The following is a 19,474-nucleotide window of genomic DNA, read 5'->3' on the forward strand; positions in this document are numbered from 1 at the left end:
CGTATACTGACCACGATAGAAGATGAAACTACTGTTCGAATGGTCACCATCTGTCACCAAAGACAAAGCACTTTATGTTAATAATTTAGACAAACCCATTAAAAAGACCTTCAGAAAACAGGTGTATATTTTCCTCCTTCCTCATAAATACATGGAAGCAACGGCACGGGCAATTCATTGCAAATTTGCGCATGAGCAACAAACCTGAAAGATAAAAGAAAACCCGTTATGTAAATTTAAAGGAAGACGTAAGTGTTTTTATCTTCCATGATTGCGCGATAATAAACCCATCCACGTGTTAAAGATTAGGTTTTTCACAGGCTTTGCGAGAACTGCAACGCGTGACCAGTTTATTTATGTGACCCACCCCAACAAACAAAACCACGACATATATGAATGTTTATAAAATGCACTGTGATCAAAACCTGTATAAAATGCTTGTCCGTTGTCGTGCGGTTCGCTCTAACTGTCCAACGAATCAGAGCGTAAGAGATCATTACTATTTAATGAACTCACCTGAATGGAATGTCGATCAGAAGGTCTCCCTAACGCGTTAATTGATCTTTAGTGATATATAGCCCCTCAGTAGGCGCGGAACTTCCCCTAAACTTCTAAAGACGACGACAGAGATAGAGGCCGTCATTCTAACAAGGCGAGGAAGAACGCGTTGGAAACCAAGAGCTGAAATACATCATGGGAAAAGAGAAGATTCACATTAACCTGGTTATCATTGGTCATGTTGACAGTGGAAAATCCACGACCACCGGTCACCTAGTATATAAATGCGGCGGGGTCGATCCAAGAACGCTCGAGAAATATGAGAAGGCTGCAACCCAGGTGGGTTCTACTTGTTTCTTCAGTGTAATTGTTGTTGGATGTTTCTAAGTGTTTTGTTCTTCCAGATTGGCAAGGGCTCCTTCAAATACGCGTGGGTTTTGGATAAACTAAAAGCAGAGAGGGAACGTGGCATCACAATTGACATCTCTCTGCTGAAATTCACTACTCAGAAGTATTCAATCACAATTATTGATGCACCTGGTCACCGTGATTTCATTAAGAATATGATCACTGGGACGTCACAGGTGAGTAATCACCATTGGAGGTGATGTTTGGGTAATGTAGTCAGATTCAGTTCGACACCAAATAAGTACTGCAATAAATTGAAATCCAGACTTCTCACTCGTTTGAGCCCTCAAAGTTTAATGTCGCTCGTATGTCTGCTTCACTCCGATAGGCTGATGTCGCTCTCCTGGTGGTCTCCGCAGCAAAGGGAGAGTTTGAAGCTGGCATTTCTCGGAATGGTCAGACCAGAGAACATGCGCTTTTGGCCTACACGCTCGGGGTAAAACAGCTCATTGTTTGCATTAACAAAATGGATCTGACGGAGCCACCTTTCAGCCAGAGGCGTTACGATGAGGTGGCGAAGAATGTGACCGTGTTCATTAAAAAGATCGGTTATGATCCCGCAGCGGTTCCATTCGTGCCTGTATCTGGCTGGACTGGAGAGAACATGCTCGCGCCATCACAGAAGGTTTTGTATCTGCGTAGCGTTCCAGAAGCGAGGGAACTTCGCGGAATTGTAGAAGTTACGGTATTTTATAGTGCGTGTTTGTTTTAACAGATGTCTTGGTTCAAAGGATGGAAAATCAAGAGAAAGGAGGGCAATGCCAGTGGAAGAACTCTCCTGGAGGTGCTGGATTCCATACACCCCCCTGTGCGCAACACTAGCAAGCCCTTACGCTTGCCTCTGCAGGATGTCTACAAGATTGGGGGTGGGTTGCTGGATGGTATGCTTGCATGAGCAGCCCATAAAGCAAAACAAAAGTAAAACGAGATATCCGTAAAACAAGACATCTTTTTTTTTTTTTGCTGCATTTTTCCGAGCCCAAGAGAATTAAAATGTACATTTCCCACCTCCATTAATTGTTATAGGTGTTGGCACCGTGCCTGTGGGTAAAATTGAGACAGGTGTGCTGAAACCTGGGATGATGTTGACCTTCTCGCCTGCTAAGCTGACTGCAGAGGTAAAGTCCATTGAGATGCATCACCAGGGACTGCAGACGGCCCTGCCCGGGCACAACGTGGGCTTCAACATCAAGAATGTGGCCGTTAAGAACCTGCGGCGAGGAGACGTGGCCGGTAATGCCCAGCAAGACCCACCATCAGACGTCAACAGCTTCGTTGCTCAGGTGGGCCATTAACCCATGCACCTAAAATGACCCTTCAACCTTGGCTGTGTTTAGGCTTAGAGTCGCTGTTTTAACTCAGTGTTTTTCGGGGGGCGGGGGTGTGTGGACTTGATCTGGAATTCTGGTCATCTTGTTCAACAGGTAATCATTCTGAACCATCCAGGTAGAATCAAGACTGGTTATTCTCCAGTGCTGGACTGTCACACGACGCACGTGACCTGCCGCTTCTCCGAGCTACGAGAGAAGATTGACAGACGCACGGGGAAGAAGCTGGAAGACTGGCCTCAGGTCCTGATGTCTGGAGATGCTGCGACAGTCAAACTGGTCCCAAATAAGCCTTTGTGTGTGGAGAGCTTCTTCAACTATCCTGCTTTAGGTGAACTAACGTTCTATGCTTGTTAATATAGAGCCTCCAGGCTTCTATACTCATGTTTTGCACACTCGACTATACTACGCGATTACTCGGTGGAGTCGGCGATGTCTGGTTAATAAAATTAATAACTGATCAGGTACTCATGGAAATGTGCCAAGGCTTGCAATATTTCTTCTGAGGATCCAGAGTTCTTGGAGCCATTTCATTACACACTGTCATAACTGTATTAAAATGCTTGACTTGAATGGACCGTTATTTCGAAGGCGGTTTGTAAATCTAACCCCATCCCCCCCCCGCCCCTTCCTCCATCCCTACAGGTCGCTTTGCAGCAAGGGACTTGAAACAGACTGTTGCTGTTGGTGTCATTAAATCTGTGGAGAAGGCTGACCAAACAAAAAAAACTGTACAAAAAACCCAGATCTCAAAATGAATTTAAATTCCTCTCCCCCTCCCCCCCATGCTATTTTTGGGTTTATCAGCAGTCTATGTAATTTAAGTACTTTTTTGTATAGTGTAAAGTAGAGCATTTTGTTTCCAAAAAATTAGGTTATTTTGGATTAGTATTGACGCGTCATGCTGAAGATGACTACCATTTATAGAAAGCCTTTAGGTGTTGGAAGTTCACAAAGGTGAATTGTATGTGGAGTTTCTGGACTGCAATTAAAATTCCTTGGTTGCAATCATGTGATTTGTTATCCATGACTGGGGTCATTTTTACCAAAGCTGATGATTGGCTTGATGCATTTGAACAGCTGAGTTATTATTTTTTTCCATGTTGAACAAAACCAGAGATTAGCTGAATGATCCAGTACAACACAACCTTTATTAATACAATGGAATGAATGGTCTGATGTTCCTGTTCAACAAGCATGATCCTCTGGATATGCAGTCAAAGGGAATAATTGGAAATGTGGACCTTAAACATATAATCCAGTTTTCTCTTCAAAATATAACAAAGGGAGGGTAAGGTTCTCCAAAACCCAATATTGAACCAGGTCTAAAAAAAACAAAAGCCAAACAGAAAACACAGCCTCTATACCAGGATGAAATAAATATTCACCAATGACCAACAATTGCACTTCTATGCTTACAGAAACTGAACCTGAATGCTTTCCTTTACAAGTGGTCTAACATGATTTTTCTGACATCAGCTATTTGTTGGGTCCCTTGAACTGAGTGGTCTACAACAGGACATCCAGTTTCACAAAGCAATTCAGTAAGGGTCCCTTTTATGTAAAAACTGTTAAAAACATGCCACGGATGAGTGCTTTGACAGACGTTTACTGCATATTTGCTCTGTTCGAGTGCCTTCTGAATATGTTTCACTTTTTTTTTCTCCTTTGGAAACTGTCCAGAATGGAGGGATAATTGTGTATTTTTTTTTATTTAACAATACAATGCCTTCTAGGCTATTGCAGTTTGTATGGAGTACGAGTCACTGAATGAGCGGTGCGGACAGTACGGCTGGCTTGTGTTTTTATCTCCACGGTTTTGCATTTTGTTTGCTCTGAAATCCTGAGTGTCCAACTTAGTTCTCAAGAATACTTTGTCTCCTACACGATACAAAATAGCAAAACACAGTTCAAAATTATTTAGGGGGAAAAAAAACAACAAAAAAACAACAAAAAGAGACCGTGATAGCCTGTATTACTGACAATGGAATTATTACGTACAAAACATCGATACTTCATCTCTCGCACAATCTGTCCTTTTTCTGCATCATCATCATCGTTAATATTTCATCTTCACATCTTCTCTCTCCAAAGTCGCATCACTTCACATCTTGGAAAACATCAGTGGAAAAAAAAAAACATCTGTCCCAGAGTGCTTTTCATAATACTTCAAGTATCAAACTTCTCTCGTAAAATTACAACGCTTGTTATCATGAGTAACAGAAAGTGAGACCTAGAACAGAGATGAGACGAGCAGAGAGATTGTGATTTTTTTTTTTTTTTTTTTTTTTTTAGAAAAGTGAGGGACAGACTAGCAGTCAAACAAAATAAAACGCAAACAGGATTCTCCAATAGTGGTCTATATATAACACAAGACGACACAACACAGATTTTCTGGGAAATCGGAGAGTGTCAACCACTGGTCGCAAATATCGAACAGACGTTTAAAACAGAGAAGTGAGGATTCTTCACCATGGTAACTAGTGTGTTATTTCACAGAGAAACATGATCTCATACACAAAAAGCAAATGAAAATTCAGAACGCGCAACGAATAGATATTTCATCCTTGGAACGTGCTAATAGTGGTATGTTGGAGAGGTTAAAAACAGGTGAATCCTGCTGCTGTTTGTGAGTCTCTGCAGTCTTGTAAAAAAAAAAAAACCTTCCAGAAGAGGATGGGAGAACGTTTTTTTTCCTTTCTTTTTTCTTTTTCAGTTCAGTTTTTCCATCTGGTCTGTGACCTGGTGGATGTCAACACTGACCAGAGCGAACTAATACTATAGAGCTCGATTTTCAACAGGCCTCGTCAGAGGAGTGGATAGCTGGCAGGCAGAATACATGTATACACGTTAAATTTACACACTAACACAAGTTTGCATGTACACATACAGCGTGTACACATACAACCACACACGCACACGCACACACGCACGCACGCACAGACAAGTGTGCAGTAACACAAATCTATGTACATTCGTATATATATATACACAGAGAGTCAACAACAGTTCAAGGTGATCTTGGGCAAGTGCTGGACTTTTCTTTTCTCTCTTTTTTTTTTTTGGGGAGTGGATACAGTCACGCTGAAAGCAGACTATACCCAAGAGGGAAACAGCAACACTGGCAGAAAGACACTCACTTTATTTACCTTCCCTCTGTACGCGCACCATACCTCCCAGTAGCTAAAACAAAGTGGGTTAGGTTCCATTTTGTGGTTTCATATTGTCTTCTTTTTTTCTTAAAAACATTTATAACACACAGAGGCTCCTTCAGCAGCTATTTACATTGACTTCCCTTGGTAACACATACTATAATGGGGTGGGTGTGGCCTGGGTGGTGCAGGAGGGGCCTTTAGAGTGACATCAGTGCTTTGGAACACATGTCATTGGTCAGATAGGATATGGACGAAAGACATGGGGAAGACACCTTTCCTCTCCGGCTGACCTTCGATGTGTCCGATCTGAAAGGACAGACATGGTGCAGTGAGTGTGTGGTTTAGACAGACTCCACCTAAAAACACTGTTCAGCTAAGAATAACACTCTCAGTCTACAACCTGAGAAATTTCTTAGGCGCTATAATTTTACAGAAGAAAGTATCTATAGGGGTGGGATAACTGCAGACAAAAAAACCCATTAAATATATCATAGTACCACAGCAGATAAGATCCGAAGCCTTAATACTTTGGGTAATACTTAACATCAGTTATAACAGGTACGAGTATAAGGGTATGATTATGATTTTCCGTTTGTGTCAGAACAGTATGGCGCAGTTGCTTGTGAGACGTTTGAGAGGCTGTGTGAGTGGTGCGTGGTTGTCATGGAAACATTAGTGTCACACTCACCCACCACTCCTGGTCCTCCTCTCCAGTTACCACAATAACCTCGCCCTCCACAAAGGTCAGCTCATCATCATTATCAGCCTGGCAGTCATAGATGGTCTTCACGCGACGGACTTTACTCTTCGCCTGGAGATAACGACAGCAATGACACAATTCACACTTATCATCAAAGTCCAGCACAGATTCCACAGTAAGAATGCGAAACCGGTAATGTGAAAACCAAGAAAATCGATGAGTATCTTAAAATTTCTGCGTGTTGATCCTGTCATACTATACATCAAACTTATGGTGGCTGGAGTGATTTGGTATGATTTTTTTTTTTTTTTAAATGAATCCATGTGACTGTTTCTCTGGGTGTGAGTGAACTTTTCTGTGCTGTGGTGTTCTATTTTAAGCCACGGGTAATTCTAGAAACGAAGTCTCACTGAATTGATCTTCCTGGGTAACGGTACAGGCATCTCCGGAGCGCCTGCTGGACTCCCGTTGGTGTCCTCACTGGACTGGGCGGGTTGTGGAGCTGGCTCTGCTTGCTGATTGGCCACCGGTGCTTCATGTAGCTGAGGTTTGGGTGCGACCTCACCAGGTGGAGGTTTCTGTGCTGGTTCAGGTTTTGGAGGAATGTCCACTAGGTGCGGTTTAGGGGGTAGGTCTTTTAATTGCGGTTTGGGCGGTAGGTCGCCCAGCTGAGGTTTCGGGGGCAGGTCAGAGAGTTGGGGCTTAGGAGGCAGTTCTCCAGGTTTGGGGGGCAAATCTGAGGGTTGAGGTTTGGGGGGTAACTCCCCAAGTTGGGGTTTATCTGGTAACAGAACTTTCTGGGTGGTGTCAGAACCTTGTGGAGACCTCTGAAACATGGGAGGGTCTGGAGGCTGACTGGATTTTTCCGTAGACGGGTGATGTATGGTGTCAATCTTACGCAATGCAACTGAAAACAAACAAAATGGGCTTTGTCAGGTTTGTCTCAAACCGCAAAACAGCAACTGATCGAAGAATGCATCTCACACTCAGGACGATACATATGTACCAAACAAGCGACAAGTGGGAGATGTTGAAAAGACAACATATTTTGCTGAAACACATCATACATTAAGAGAAATATATGATTTTATTTCTGCAATCATTCATATTACATTTCGAAAAACCTACCCTTTTGAGGTAGTTTGGGAAGCACCCTTGGACCAAGGGTGGACTTTGTGGTGTTAGAAGCAGTGCTATAACAACAAAAACAAACAAACAAATAACATTTAAATATTAAATGAACATCTTTCACTGCCATCACATCAACAATGCAGTTCTGCATTTCCAGTAACATTTTTAGAAAGGTGTTAGTTTCTCGGTGTACACTATCAGTAACACACAGAACTTTGTAATCAGTCATGTTGTGGTTTAGAATGACCTTTTCCATGCAAATGGACTGTATTAATAAACAGCAGATGGTTTAACAGCCCCACTCTGCAAAACTGTTTTCGTGATTTGTTTTTTTTTTTTATGTGTCACTGAGCAGAGAGAAGATTTACCTCAGCTGCTGTGGGATGCCTTCAAATCTGTTGGTAACAGGAGACATTTTATTCATGGGAGGAGGCGTTGAGTCACTTCCTGTGGGCAGGGTGTCATTAAGAGGTCACAATTACAAAAACCGTGTCACTAGCAGGGTTAAAGTTTACTCTGCTTATCCATGTAAAAAAAAAAAATACTATCACTCACTTACCTGAAGGTATCAAAGTAGTTTTAAACATTTTAAACTTAATTTAATATACGGATATTTCCGGTTCAGTTAAACTGGGTTAATGGTTAATGAGTTTTTGCATTTTAGTAATTTATTTTATTTAGAATCATATACAACTCAGGCGATGTGCAATCACTGTCCAGGAGAGAGGGCCTCAGGTAACTTTGTAATTTATAACTTTCAGATTTTCATCTTCATGTGAAATTTTGACTGCTGTTGCAATGTCTTACGGCTCTAGTTTAAACTGTTTTAAACTCAGACTGGGAGGAATGACCTTTTCTCCAGGACAAATGACTGACCACGCCCTGGCGTTCACCGTTCGGACTCATGAGTGTCATGCACATCACAGGGTCAGGGAGGGTCAATGCAGAGGTCAAAGGTTAAGGGGGGGGGGGGGGGGGGTGTGTGAGGGGTTGTAAGGCTGAGCTCTCAATTAGCAATGACCAAGAATCCTTTAGTGTGAAACTTTGCATTGCTTCCTATTGGACACTGGGTCAAACTGCCCTGAAATTTGGAGCATGTGTTGTGGCCGAAGAACATTGTGAAACGTTTTAGAAAACAAACAGAAAAAAAGAGTACTGTCTTGTCACGTTATGCTCTGGTGACTGTGTTTGAGTTACCAAATTTCAAATATAAGATTTTACTGATAAAGCTCTCTGAACATACAGCAAGTTCCCTCTAGAACAAAGGGTTTATCTGGTGGTTGCTTTAAACAAATAATCAGTGAATGCAGACGTGCGACATTTACATGAACCACAACTTATACTGTGAATGTAAAAAGACTCAGTACCTTGCTTAAGACACAGACAATGAGAACAAAGCTACTAAATGCATGTATGGATATGGATAAGAGCCACTGCTGTTGTGTGGTGAGGAAACTCAATGCTATGTCCAAGTGTTACGTCGACACAGGGACGCTGCTATGAGCTGGGGATGTCCCACCTTTACTGTGTGGAGTGTAGGACAGCGGGGTGGGGGGGTCAGACAGGGTGCGTTTGTGTCCGGGGGGAGGGGGCGGAGGCCTCTTCTTGGACAGTGTGGAGCTGCCTCCGGGGGTCTGCGTACCAGGGGAGGGGTTGGAAGGAGAGAGGGAGGAGGACTGGGGAGCGGCTGGAGGGAGGGGGGGACAATAAACAATAATCAAAAACAGTGATAACATACAGTGAGGTTATGGGAGGCAAACGCCATTCAGACATATGGCAACAGGAACAAAGAGAGGAGAGGAGAGGAGAGGAGAGGAGAGGAGAGGAGAGGAGAGGAGAGGGGAGGGGAGGAGAGGAGAGGAGAGGAGAGGAGCGGGAGGAGAGGGGAGGAGAGGAGAGGGGAGGAGAGGAGAGGAAAAGGCAGGGCAGGAGTAAAATAAGAGGAGGTGAGAGGAGGGAGGGTATTAAGGACAGGTGTGAATATAAAACAGGGAGAACCAGAGAAGGGCAAAAGTCAAGGCCGCTCCATAGACGGACTACAGCTGAAAGGTGAGGTTCTAAAGGTTGACCTGGGAAAGGAGTGGAGAGTGGAGGGAGGTATACCTAACAATGAGGCTACGGAACCGGACAGATGGGAGAAAACACAGAGCGAAGGGCGGGGCTTAATATTGGAGTGCTAAAGAGGCAGAGAAGGACAGGACCCAGGAATGAGAGAAGTCGAGATCAGTCTCCTGATCTCTCGGGCAACATGGACGACACAGACCGCTAACACAGACAATGGCTTTAAAAACGCTAATAATTCCCACTGCACCACGATAATGACAGGAGGGAAAAAACAACGTGAAGCAAAGAGAGAGACAAACGGTGAGAAAAGAAAGAGCTTCACTAATCTGAGATTTGGGTCTCTTTTGGCGACGGCGTTAGGGCGTACTTTTCTAAATGTTCGGTCGATATTTCCGATGATTCGTCAATAACAGACCATGGCCAATAGGGAGCTCAACCAAAAGATAAAAATCAAATTACAAGTTAAAAAAAAAAAAAAAGCTGGCAAACACCTCACTGAAGACAGAGCTCACATATAGCCACAGCAAGTTATAACCAAAATTAGACAATGATACTTAATACAGTGTAAATCTGAGTGTTTAACATGCTGTTTTCAGATGTTTCGCAGACCAATCATACGACGGTATCATGTCATGTGACCAGTACGATAACGATACAATAAAGGAGAAGCAGTTGATCATGACTTGCGGGCAGATGTAACAGCTCTGTCATTATTCATGAGGTATGCTGGTTGGCTGGTTAATTCTTAACGAGGACGGCCCAAAAAGGATTATAGGTCCGGTTTAAAGGGGGGAGGAGCAAGTGCAAATGAAATAAAAAAAGGCAGATATTCACTGATGAATGGCCGGGTGCTAGCCAGAGTAGCATAGTGAGAATGAGAGCCAAGGAATGCCAGAGGAGGAGCTGTAAGAAAAGGAGGAAGAGAAAGAAAGAGAGAGAGAGAGAGAGAGAGAGAGAGAGAGAGAGAGGAAAATAGAGAAAGAGCAGCTGTCATTAACCTAAGTTCGCTGGCAAAGAAAAAAAAAAAAACAACTGGGTCAAATGAAAGACCAAGCTCACGATGACAAACCGGAGTGTTAAGATTCTATGAAAAGCGAAGGAAAAAAAAAGAAAAAAAAAACAACAGAGGATTTTATTAGAATAAACGGCATAACTGATAAAAGCCCCACTGTTTCTTGTAGTGAAGTCTGTGTATTGAGACTCTGTTCTCTGTGAGATAGCTTTCATTGTCATCTCTCTTTCCAGAATGTCTCTTCATCACACACACACACACACACACACACACAGACAGAATACACAGTAGTTGGAGCTCTGCAGTTCATCTCCATTCGGACATGCGCGCGCGCACACACACACACACACACACACACACACACACAAAGAGACTGTTCTCTGCTTTAGACAGAATAAAACTACTGTTTGTATTGTGAGATAGCTGTGTAATTTAAATAGATAACGTCTGTTGAGTTTTCCTTTCCTCCCCTCTCTCTCTCTCTCTCTTTCTCTCTCTCTCTCTCTCTCATCTGTCTCTAGAAGGGCTTTGCATAAGCTGGTATCACGTCTGCTTCCCGCCTTTTTATCTTTAAGGACGAATGACATTCCTGGCCTAGGTGTGTGTGAGCGTATGTGCATGTGCGTGTGCGTACGTGCATACATACGTGTGCGTGTATGAAGAACAAGCCTGCATTAATTTTAAGACCGTGACAAGTCTATGAGACAGATTCTGGATTCTGAGGTGTATGACTCAGCGGTGTGTCTTTTGTTAAATAGGACACTACAAACAGTGCTGTGGTGCTGGGCAGAATCCCAGTTCTTTTTTTCTCATGTGTGATATCAGGCCCTGGGCGTGGCACTCCGCGGCTGAGCTGATTCTAAAGCTATGTCACACGAATGAAAGGCCGAAAAAGCTCAAAGTTCAACAGAACGACGGCAAAGAGGCGAGGTTTTTTGTCTGCCCTACCGCAATCTCGCCCTCTCTCCGATTCGATATTCCCCGCTTGGTATTGAAACTAAATCATATTCTCTGTCATGCTGTATAAATGTGTGGTAAACGCAGGCTGTGTGGTAAATCCTTTTATTGTGGATTATACAGAATGACCTGAGGTCTAATCTGCGTATGTGTATGTGTAAAAGCAATTTCATATCTCTTCATTTGTCAACTTATTCATTTATTTATTTATTTAGTGCTTACAAAGACGCTGTCTGAAAGCAGCTTAGCAGTGACGAAAGCAGCTGATTGGTCGACGAGTTAGCTGCACATTACTACATAGCATGTTAGCTATGCATTGTTTAGCCCATATGACAGCAGCGGTTCGATCGAGGGTTTTTTTTTTTGGTTCGGTCATTGCGGCAAAGACAGACGCATTTCCTGGGCTGAGCTATGGCAGAAGATAAAGCCAGCTGATTGGTCGGGTGGACTTGTCCTACCTTTGCCTGCGTTCCTGGGAGGCAAGGGCGGGGCGTCGGCGACAGGGGACGAAGGGCAGTCGGTAGAGACGCTGTACAGCTGATTGGTGAAGGCGGTATAGGACAACCTCTGTTTGTCCCGTTGGCCAATGAAACCGGGCAGGGAGAGTTTGTCATGGGGAGACAGACTGGCCGAATGACAGAAGCTCTGGGGCCGGGGAGAGCGGTCTTTCTTTATAGGACTGGGCTGGAGAGACAGACAGACAGACAGACAGACAGAAAGACAGACAGACAGACAGACAGAGAGAGAGAGAGAGAGAGAGAGAAAGAGAGGGAAAGAAAGCAAGAGACACCTGGGGTGAGACTGTTACCAACCTTTGATTGCTTGGGCAAACACTGGATAAGAGTAGATGAGAAATTTCACCATGCCATTCAGACAGCAGTTACATTAACGGCTGTATGTTGTTATGTGTTCATGTGTGTGTGTGTGTGTGTGTGTGTACATGCATGCATGTGTATGTATGTGTTTGAATGTGAATGAATGTGTATGTTTGTGTATCTGAGCATATGCACATATGTTTGTGTGTGTGTGGTTCCCAATCAAACCTTGTCATCCAGATCATCATCACTCTCATCTATTTCATCCAGTCTGAGATTCCACTCATATTCCACGTGAACATGTGGGTTAAACTTCCCATCAGCAGCCTGGACCAACTGAAAAAAACACACACACACCAACCCCCTTTACACACACACCCCTGTTTACACACAAACACCCCTGTTTACACATAAACTCCAGCGCACATCTCTGATTCTGTCAGGATCACTGCTGTTTCACTACTGTTTCACTACTGCCCAACATCTGAGTGTTTGCTGCCATCTAGTGTTCAAATCGTATCCCTGCCAGATAATGGACCAGCTTAGCATACGGATACACACAGATACGCCGTGAAAACAGAGGCGTAAAAACATATTTTCCGTTAACCAGTTTAGTACAATTATTTCTCAGCAGATACTCACTGCCTCTTCACACTGGCTGTTTCTCATTCGTCTGGCCACATCTAGCGCTGTCTCTCCGTTCTGATTGGCTGAGAAAAATGAGAAATGAGATCATAATGAGGCCGAACACATAAAAAGCATTGGAAACAGACACAAATCTCCCACCCTGGTGATGTCATATTTACATAACATGTGTCGTGAGAGAGAAAAAAGGCAATTTAAAGCTTTCCCTCAAAGATGTGGCATTAAACAAGAACATAATTCTTACAGGGCCTATATGACAGACAACGTGATCTGTCTTCCATGCTTTCTGTCATACATTAGTCTTACATGGGTGTGAACTCAAAGCCTAATTTGTGGATTTGCTTCTTACATGTTCTCTTGTACAGACAAAAGGGTGTAGACGCTTATTGTCCCCAATGAGGGTGGTCATTTACAAAGTAAGTGAAGTATGTCTGTCTGTGTGTGTGAGCATGTATGTGTGTGAGAGAGCGAGAGAGAGAGAGAGAGAGAGAGAGATACTCAGTGCCTGATATCAGTGGTGTTTGTGTGTTTACTTAGTGATGTAAGTGGAATTTAGTGTGTCATCCTGTAATAACTTTGGAATGTGCATGTATGTGTGGGTGTATGTGTATCCGCGCGCGTGTGTGTGTGTGTTTGTGTCTTTGGTTGGGTGTGTGTGTGTGAACGCGTGTGTGTGCTTCTGTGTGTGTGCATGTGTGTATGTATCTTTAGTTGTGTGTGTGTTTGTACGTGTGTGTGTGTGTGTATCTTTGGCTATGTGTGTATTTGTACGTGTGTGTGTGTATCTTTGACTGTGTGTGTGTGTTTGTACGTACGTGTGTGTGTGTGCGTGTATCTTTGACTGTGTGTGTGTGCGTGTGAGTTCACGTCTGTGTGAGAGAGAGAGAGACTCACTGATGTCTGTAGTAGGTTTGCCCCTCAGCAGTAGTTTGAGGCATTCATGTTTCTCAAACATACAGCAGTAGTGTAGAGCTGTGTTTCCCCTCTCTGTCTGTTTATCCAGGTTCCCACTGCAAGACACAAATGTACACACACATATGCATGTGCACCCAGACACACACACACACACACACACAGACACACACACGCACGCACGCACGCACACACACACACACACACACACACACACACACACACACACACACACAGACACACACACACACGCACGCACACACACACACAAAGCACACACAAAGCACACAAAGGTTAGTTGTCAGGCAAACGTTGTTGTTGTCACTAAAGGCTGAACAAAGGTTGTCTGCCATTTATTATTATCATTATTGGTATGATTATTATTATTATCGACCTCCCCTTTAAGAATAAATGACATCATATAAAAAACAAATTGGATGCAAACAGTGCCCAATTTATGACTGGATCCTTTATCCACTCAGGTGTGAAAGTACGGCGATTCCATTTAACTGGCTGATCGAACAACATCTCCAGTAAAGCACACAGCGGTGCAGCAGTGGGCAGCTGCAGCAGCGGATTTCTGTTTGGTTTTTCTTCACTGCTGAGAGCTCAGCGTCTATAGACCTGAATGTCATTTTATTAAACAGAACTGTTTTTTTTTGTTGTTGTTTTTTCTTTTACCGCCAGTCTGCCAAACATTGGCCCAGCAAATGCCCGCTGGATGCCCGCCCCGCCCTGTGCCCACCACAGGCCAATGAGCAAAACCCACCAGAACGACTCAAAACACACACCAATGGCAGGGCATCCACAGATACACACACACACACACACACACACACACACACATGCAGCTGCAGGTGATTAATGAACACACACACTGTGCATCACACACACACACACACGTGGGCATGCACGCTGAACACATGCACACACACACATACACACATGCATACACACACATACACACACGCACACACACATACACACACAGACACACACACACACGCACACACACACACACACACACACACACACACACACACATACACAAATCGACCCATACCCATCCTTTGACACAAAACCCAACATATTCCATCTCAAAACCGTTTTTTCTTTTTTCTTTTCAAAGACATCAGTTCCTGGGCCCTATTCTACCTTTCCATACGCCAAAAGAGCATTCTCCGTAAGAACAGAGCCAAAACAAAATCTCTCCGTGTCCTATCTGTGACAGCGCTTATGTCCCTGGGTGAGTATTTAAGACCCCGGTGTCTCCATGTAACTGGGTCAACAGCACTCAAAGAGTGGAAAAGAAGGAGAGAAGTGAAGGCAGTCGAACGAGTGTGTGACCTACTTCTGTTTGCCTTATGGGAACCACAGAGAACTCGGCTACAGAACTCCGGTTCCACGAAACGTCTGTTTGTGCCCATACGGCGCGTTCCACAAACGCACGACGGAGCGGGTCCGACAGCACGAACCGCTCTAATCCGGCCAGTCCTGACCGGAGCGTGCTCGGCCGTTATTCTTAACGGGGCTCTTTTCTCGCGTCTCTCAAGTCATTTAGAATGAAAAAAAAAACGTTTTGGAGGTGACGTCCTTCTGAATTGAACCATTCGGGTCTACGGGCGAACGCTCTGCTTTGAAAATAAACACACCTACAATTCGTAGCGGTGCCCACACCACAATTCGAGGTCTGTAGGTCTTTCTCTGTGAATGAATGAATGAATGAATGAATGTCAATGCTAAGCTAATGGAATTTCCACATGTGCTAAGGCAGCCAAGCATTTCAGCATGCAGTGGGAAATGCCATTCAGATAGTGGGGCCTTTGAGGTTATGCCTGGGGTTGTGGAATGCTGAAGGCACAGACAGGTCATGTTTGGACGGGGGTACGGTACGCAGAGTTCCTGTCTCTCCCACTGTAGCCTGATATTTTCGGTCGGTCTGCTCCCCAGTCGGACCCACCGGATTTTGGAGCGTGGTCAGAATTTCGACCCAGTTCCTCATCCCGGCGCTAAAGATAGAGTTATGTGGCTTTTCTGAACGCTCTCTGGGCTTTCTGCTAAAGGTTGTTCCCAAATTCTTCTTCCTCTTCTTCTTCTTCTTTTTTTTTTTTTTTTCACTTCGCAGTCACTTTTCAGTAAAAATGTGACTCGAATCAAACCCATACGCATTCCTCTAAATTTTGACATATTTTCAAGAATTCGTTTTCTGTTCCGTCTGTTCCAACCTTTCTCATGCAGTATTGCTCAAACCAACGCTCAGAAAAAAAAAAAAAAAACAGCCCTGCTTTGTTACATCTGACTCAACTGATGAACTAACCGTCAAACACAGGCTAATTAGAAACAGATGAGCCTAAAACAGTTCTGTGGACAGAAAGCTTTGCTTGAGGACTAGGTTGAGAGACAAGGTCTCAACCCAAGTTATAATTAAGCTTCCCAGTTTCTCGGCAAAAGAAAACTACTGTGATCAAATCAGATCTTAACTTAAGTCTATCGCAGTCTGTTACCTGTTCTGAATGAGGAAATCCACCAGGTGTAGAGAGGTGTGGTCAGCTGTCCTTACTGCATAGTGTAGTGCTGTCTCTCCTCCCTCCTGCAGGGGGCGACACCACAGTATAGCATTAGTGATGTTGGGTTGGTTCTAAGGTTCCACGAACCATGAACAGTTTTCAGATTCTAGTCGTCGTGGTCTAGATCAGAGATGCCCAAATCCAGTCCTGAAGGGTCAAAGTCCTGGTGCGTTTTGTTTTTAATCTCTTAATCAGATGCTGATTTTTTTTCCTGTTGGAAAACAGGAGTGTGTGCTCTTCAGCCAATCAGAGACCACCTGTAGTTGGTTGACAAGAGAAGCAGCAGGACTTTGGCACTCCAGGACTGGATCTGGGTGTCCCTAGTCTAGGAATTCAGGACCGGGACTGTGGCAGAAATGAGAAGTTCTCATCCACTTGTTAAGAGTAACATTGTGTAGATGTTCATTTGAAATCAGTTGAATTGAAATCACTTGAGCTACAACAGACATGGCACAAAGGGGGGGGGGGCACTGAATTAGTACAAGCTTTACAGGGACAGCTGAGTATTTCTGTGATATAAGTAACTATAGTTGGAAACTCCTCCAAACTCTTGTCTGTTCAGTGTTTGTCTGATAACAAACTCTTATAGAGGAGGCTTCAGGACACAACGACCCAGGGGAGTTCTATTATTTTCGGTAGAGTGTATTAACCTTGGAGTCAGTCGGCCAACTCATCAGTTGAGGATGTGTGGACTCAAGGCTCCCGCTGTGTGAAAACCTCAGAAACTATCAAAACTCATCATTCCAGTCACACTCAGTGTGCCCGTCTCCTCAGCTGAACCTCCACACATCCACTCAAGCACACAGGCTCTTAAGTGGATGAGTCAGCCAATGAACCATGCTCTCACAGAGTGTGTGTATGAGTGTGTGTGTGTGTGTGAGTGTGAGTCATATTAGATCTACAAAGAGTCCTGTTCAGTCCCTGTGGACTTCAGTCCCCTTTGAAATCTATGGCTTTGTGTTTTGCGTCAGATTCAGAGCAAAGCTCTCAAACCTCCAGAATGAAGGATTTATCTGGTATTACCACGCAATCTCTCCAAAATCGGCAGGAACCGACTGACACTCTCATAAAGGAAAAAGCATTATGACTGGGAAGAACCAGAAGAACCAGATGACTGGGAAAACACGCGGGAAATTTTTGTTTCTAAAAAAGCAGCAAATAGTAGTGTATTTGTCAAAGATGAGTGCTAACTGGTCAGTCTGGGCATGTGTGTGTGTGTGTGTGTGTGTCTAATAGTGTCTCGGCCCTTATGTAAGACTCATTACCTGTGTGTGGGCGGAAGGCTCACCTGTCCTCCGTCAGGCAGGGGCTCCATAAGCTCCACCCCCTCGGCGTACACCTGGACGAGCGACAGCAGGTCACGTGACCTGACGGCCTCGAACAGTTCACTCATCTTGGCGGCTGCCGAGGTGCAGGTCTTTCGAGCAAACTTGTGGTCGACATATTTAGCGTTTATAAACTCTTTACGAACTGTCCTGAAAGAGAGAGAGAGAGAGAGAGAGAGAGAGAGAGAGAGAGAAGAAGGATGTGGCGAGGGAAAAAAAAAAACAGGAGAAAAAAAACACAAAGATATTCATTCAGCTCACATTAGCTCTGTGTGTCATCGTCAGTGGTGTTAAAGGTCAAATAAGCTCTATTTTCATGAAACAGACAGCAAACAGGTCTCTTACATGTCACTGGAAGGGGTTGGTTTGGGTGTAGGATACGGGAGATTCCCCTCCATAATTTCATTAAAACTACTGTTCCCAATATTCTTGGCCAGCTGCAGACACAAACACAGAGAACATTCTGACTCCACAGACACATCACAACTGAGCTGAAGTTAGTGCAAATTGTCAGCTCAAGAGAATTTTATAAACATTGTAGCGTTTATATTGAAAAAGATGATCGTCTGTGCTATGGTATGGATTTGAAAATGCAATTCTGATTGCTGAATACCAAGAGTTCTGAAGTTCCCAGTTTGTCCAGTTCCATGGACTGGATGCGTGAGATGTGCACTCCCATTTCTCTGTGTATGCCCGAGCATTCGATGCACGTCAGAATTCCCAGGTTAGTGGACAACCATTTTGGATCTGAACACAACGGAAAAATTCAAGCAAATGTGGGCCAGCCAAAACAAACAACAACAATAACAACAACAACAATAACAACAACAACAACAACAAAACAATGACAACACCAGCAACAACGACAAAGGCCAGAACAGAAAAATCCAGCTGAACCAATCTTACTCTATGTACAGATATATTTTTAATCTTGCTTTTTGTGCACAAATGATTAAAAGACTCCCTGAGAGTATGACATCAGTATGTGAAGTGGCAGGGAGAATTTGGCCAGAGTGGACACTCTTTTCCCCTCTCTGTCAGGGAGGGGTTAATATGATTCATTCAGCTCTGCATGTATTTCTGGCTGCAGTTCACACGCCTCACCACTAGAGGTCGTGTGATGCATGCGAGACATACAGTGGAACCCAGCACTTTGAGATGGGAAATGCAACACTGCATCATGTGCGATTTCAGAGGAACTTGAGAGAATGGCTGAGAAACAAGAGATAGTCTGCAGACACACACACACACACACACACACACATATCAACACTCAGAGACACACACCCAGCAAGCCTGTGGACGCTGCTAGCGAGAAAAGGAAACAGACCATGGCACAAGATAGTGTGTGCGTGTGTGTGTGTGTGTTTGCACAAGCCAGTGAAATCCTCTCAGCTAAAAAAGTAAAAGAGCGAGAGAGAGAGAGAGAGAGAGAGAGAGAGAGAGAGAGAGAGAGATAAGAGGATAGAGAGAGAAGAGCGAGGGAGAGGAGAAGAGAGGAGAGAGCCATAAGGCAGCTTAATATAGAAGCAGAACTGCTGTTCAGCAGAGACCACAGGACCATACCATTACACTCAGCTGTCACTTACAACCTACAGATGGCCAAAGCAGTCATGACAAGACTGATCTCAGACCAGCTCTACTAGTCCACGACCAGAGGCCCCCCGTGAGACTGTGCAGCTTTTTACAGACAGATTACACACATGGATTAGCATACAATTGTCTTCTGTACAAAGATAAACCAAACCCCAAAAGATGAACAAAGGGGGGGGGGGGGAAGAGAAGAGGAGATACAGAGGAAGTCTTTTAAAGTGGCTGTTTCAAAACGGATCTTTGACAGGTGAGGTGAGGCGGAGCTTAATCTAAGTGTAATCTGAGAGAGGAGAGAAAAAAAAATCGAAGAGGTTAGAATGAGCTAAAGAAGAGCTGATGGTGTGTATCAGGGAAACGCGGTAAT

At 44.1% G+C, this 19,474-nt stretch overlaps 2 protein-coding genes across 2 annotated transcripts in view; one reads left to right on the plus strand and one right to left on the minus strand.

Annotated features, from left to right (window-relative positions):
- Positions 1–693: 693 nt before the first annotated feature.
- On the plus strand, positions 694–2,992 carry eef1a1l3 (eukaryotic translation elongation factor 1 alpha 1, like 3). Its single transcript, XM_030767241.1, has 7 exons — positions 694–837; positions 903–1,082; positions 1,235–1,531; positions 1,622–1,772; positions 1,933–2,189; positions 2,331–2,565; positions 2,880–2,992. The coding sequence occupies exons 1-7, from the start codon at positions 694–696 to the stop codon at positions 2,990–2,992; spliced, it is 1,377 nt and encodes a 458-aa protein (XP_030623101.1).
- A 2,375-nt stretch (positions 2,993–5,367) lies between these two features.
- asap1b (ArfGAP with SH3 domain, ankyrin repeat and PH domain 1b) overlaps positions 5,368–19,474 on the minus strand; it is a 58,623-nt gene continuing 44,516 nt past the window's right edge. Inside the window, exons 18-31 of the mRNA XM_030767198.1 lie at positions 18,131–18,264; positions 17,863–17,954; positions 17,481–17,667; positions 16,130–16,215; positions 13,608–13,723; positions 12,711–12,778; positions 12,297–12,404; positions 11,703–11,937; positions 8,737–8,907; positions 7,589–7,679; positions 7,218–7,282; positions 6,500–6,996; positions 6,078–6,200; positions 5,368–5,695 (exon numbers count right to left, since the gene is read on the minus strand). Coding sequence (XP_030623058.1) covers positions 5,618–5,695; positions 6,078–6,200; positions 6,500–6,996; positions 7,218–7,282; positions 7,589–7,679; positions 8,737–8,907; positions 11,703–11,937; positions 12,297–12,404; positions 12,711–12,778; positions 13,608–13,723; positions 16,130–16,215; positions 17,481–17,667; positions 17,863–17,954; positions 18,131–18,264 — 2,051 coding nt within the window. The 3' untranslated portion in view covers positions 5,368–5,617. The remainder of the gene's footprint in view (positions 5,696–6,077; positions 6,201–6,499; positions 6,997–7,217; positions 7,283–7,588; positions 7,680–8,736; positions 8,908–11,702; positions 11,938–12,296; positions 12,405–12,710; positions 12,779–13,607; positions 13,724–16,129; positions 16,216–17,480; positions 17,668–17,862; positions 17,955–18,130; positions 18,265–19,474) is intronic.

Source organism: Chanos chanos, chromosome 3 (assembly GCF_902362185.1).
Source record: "Chanos chanos chromosome 3, fChaCha1.1, whole genome shotgun sequence".
NCBI lineage: Eukaryota > Metazoa > Chordata > Actinopteri > Gonorynchiformes > Chanidae > Chanos > Chanos chanos.

Coding starts and splice junctions, on each gene's coding strand:
- eef1a1l3 (XM_030767241.1), top strand. CDS start 694: ATGGGAAAAGAGAAGATTCACATTAACCTGGTTATCATTGGTCATGTT. Junction 1,083..1,234: donor TGATCACTGGGACGTCACAG/GTGAGTAATCAC, acceptor TCACTCCGATAG/GCTGATGTCGCTCTCCTGGT. Junction 1,773..1,932: donor GGATGTCTACAAGATTGGGG/GTGGGTTGCTGG, acceptor TAATTGTTATAG/GTGTTGGCACCGTGCCTGTG.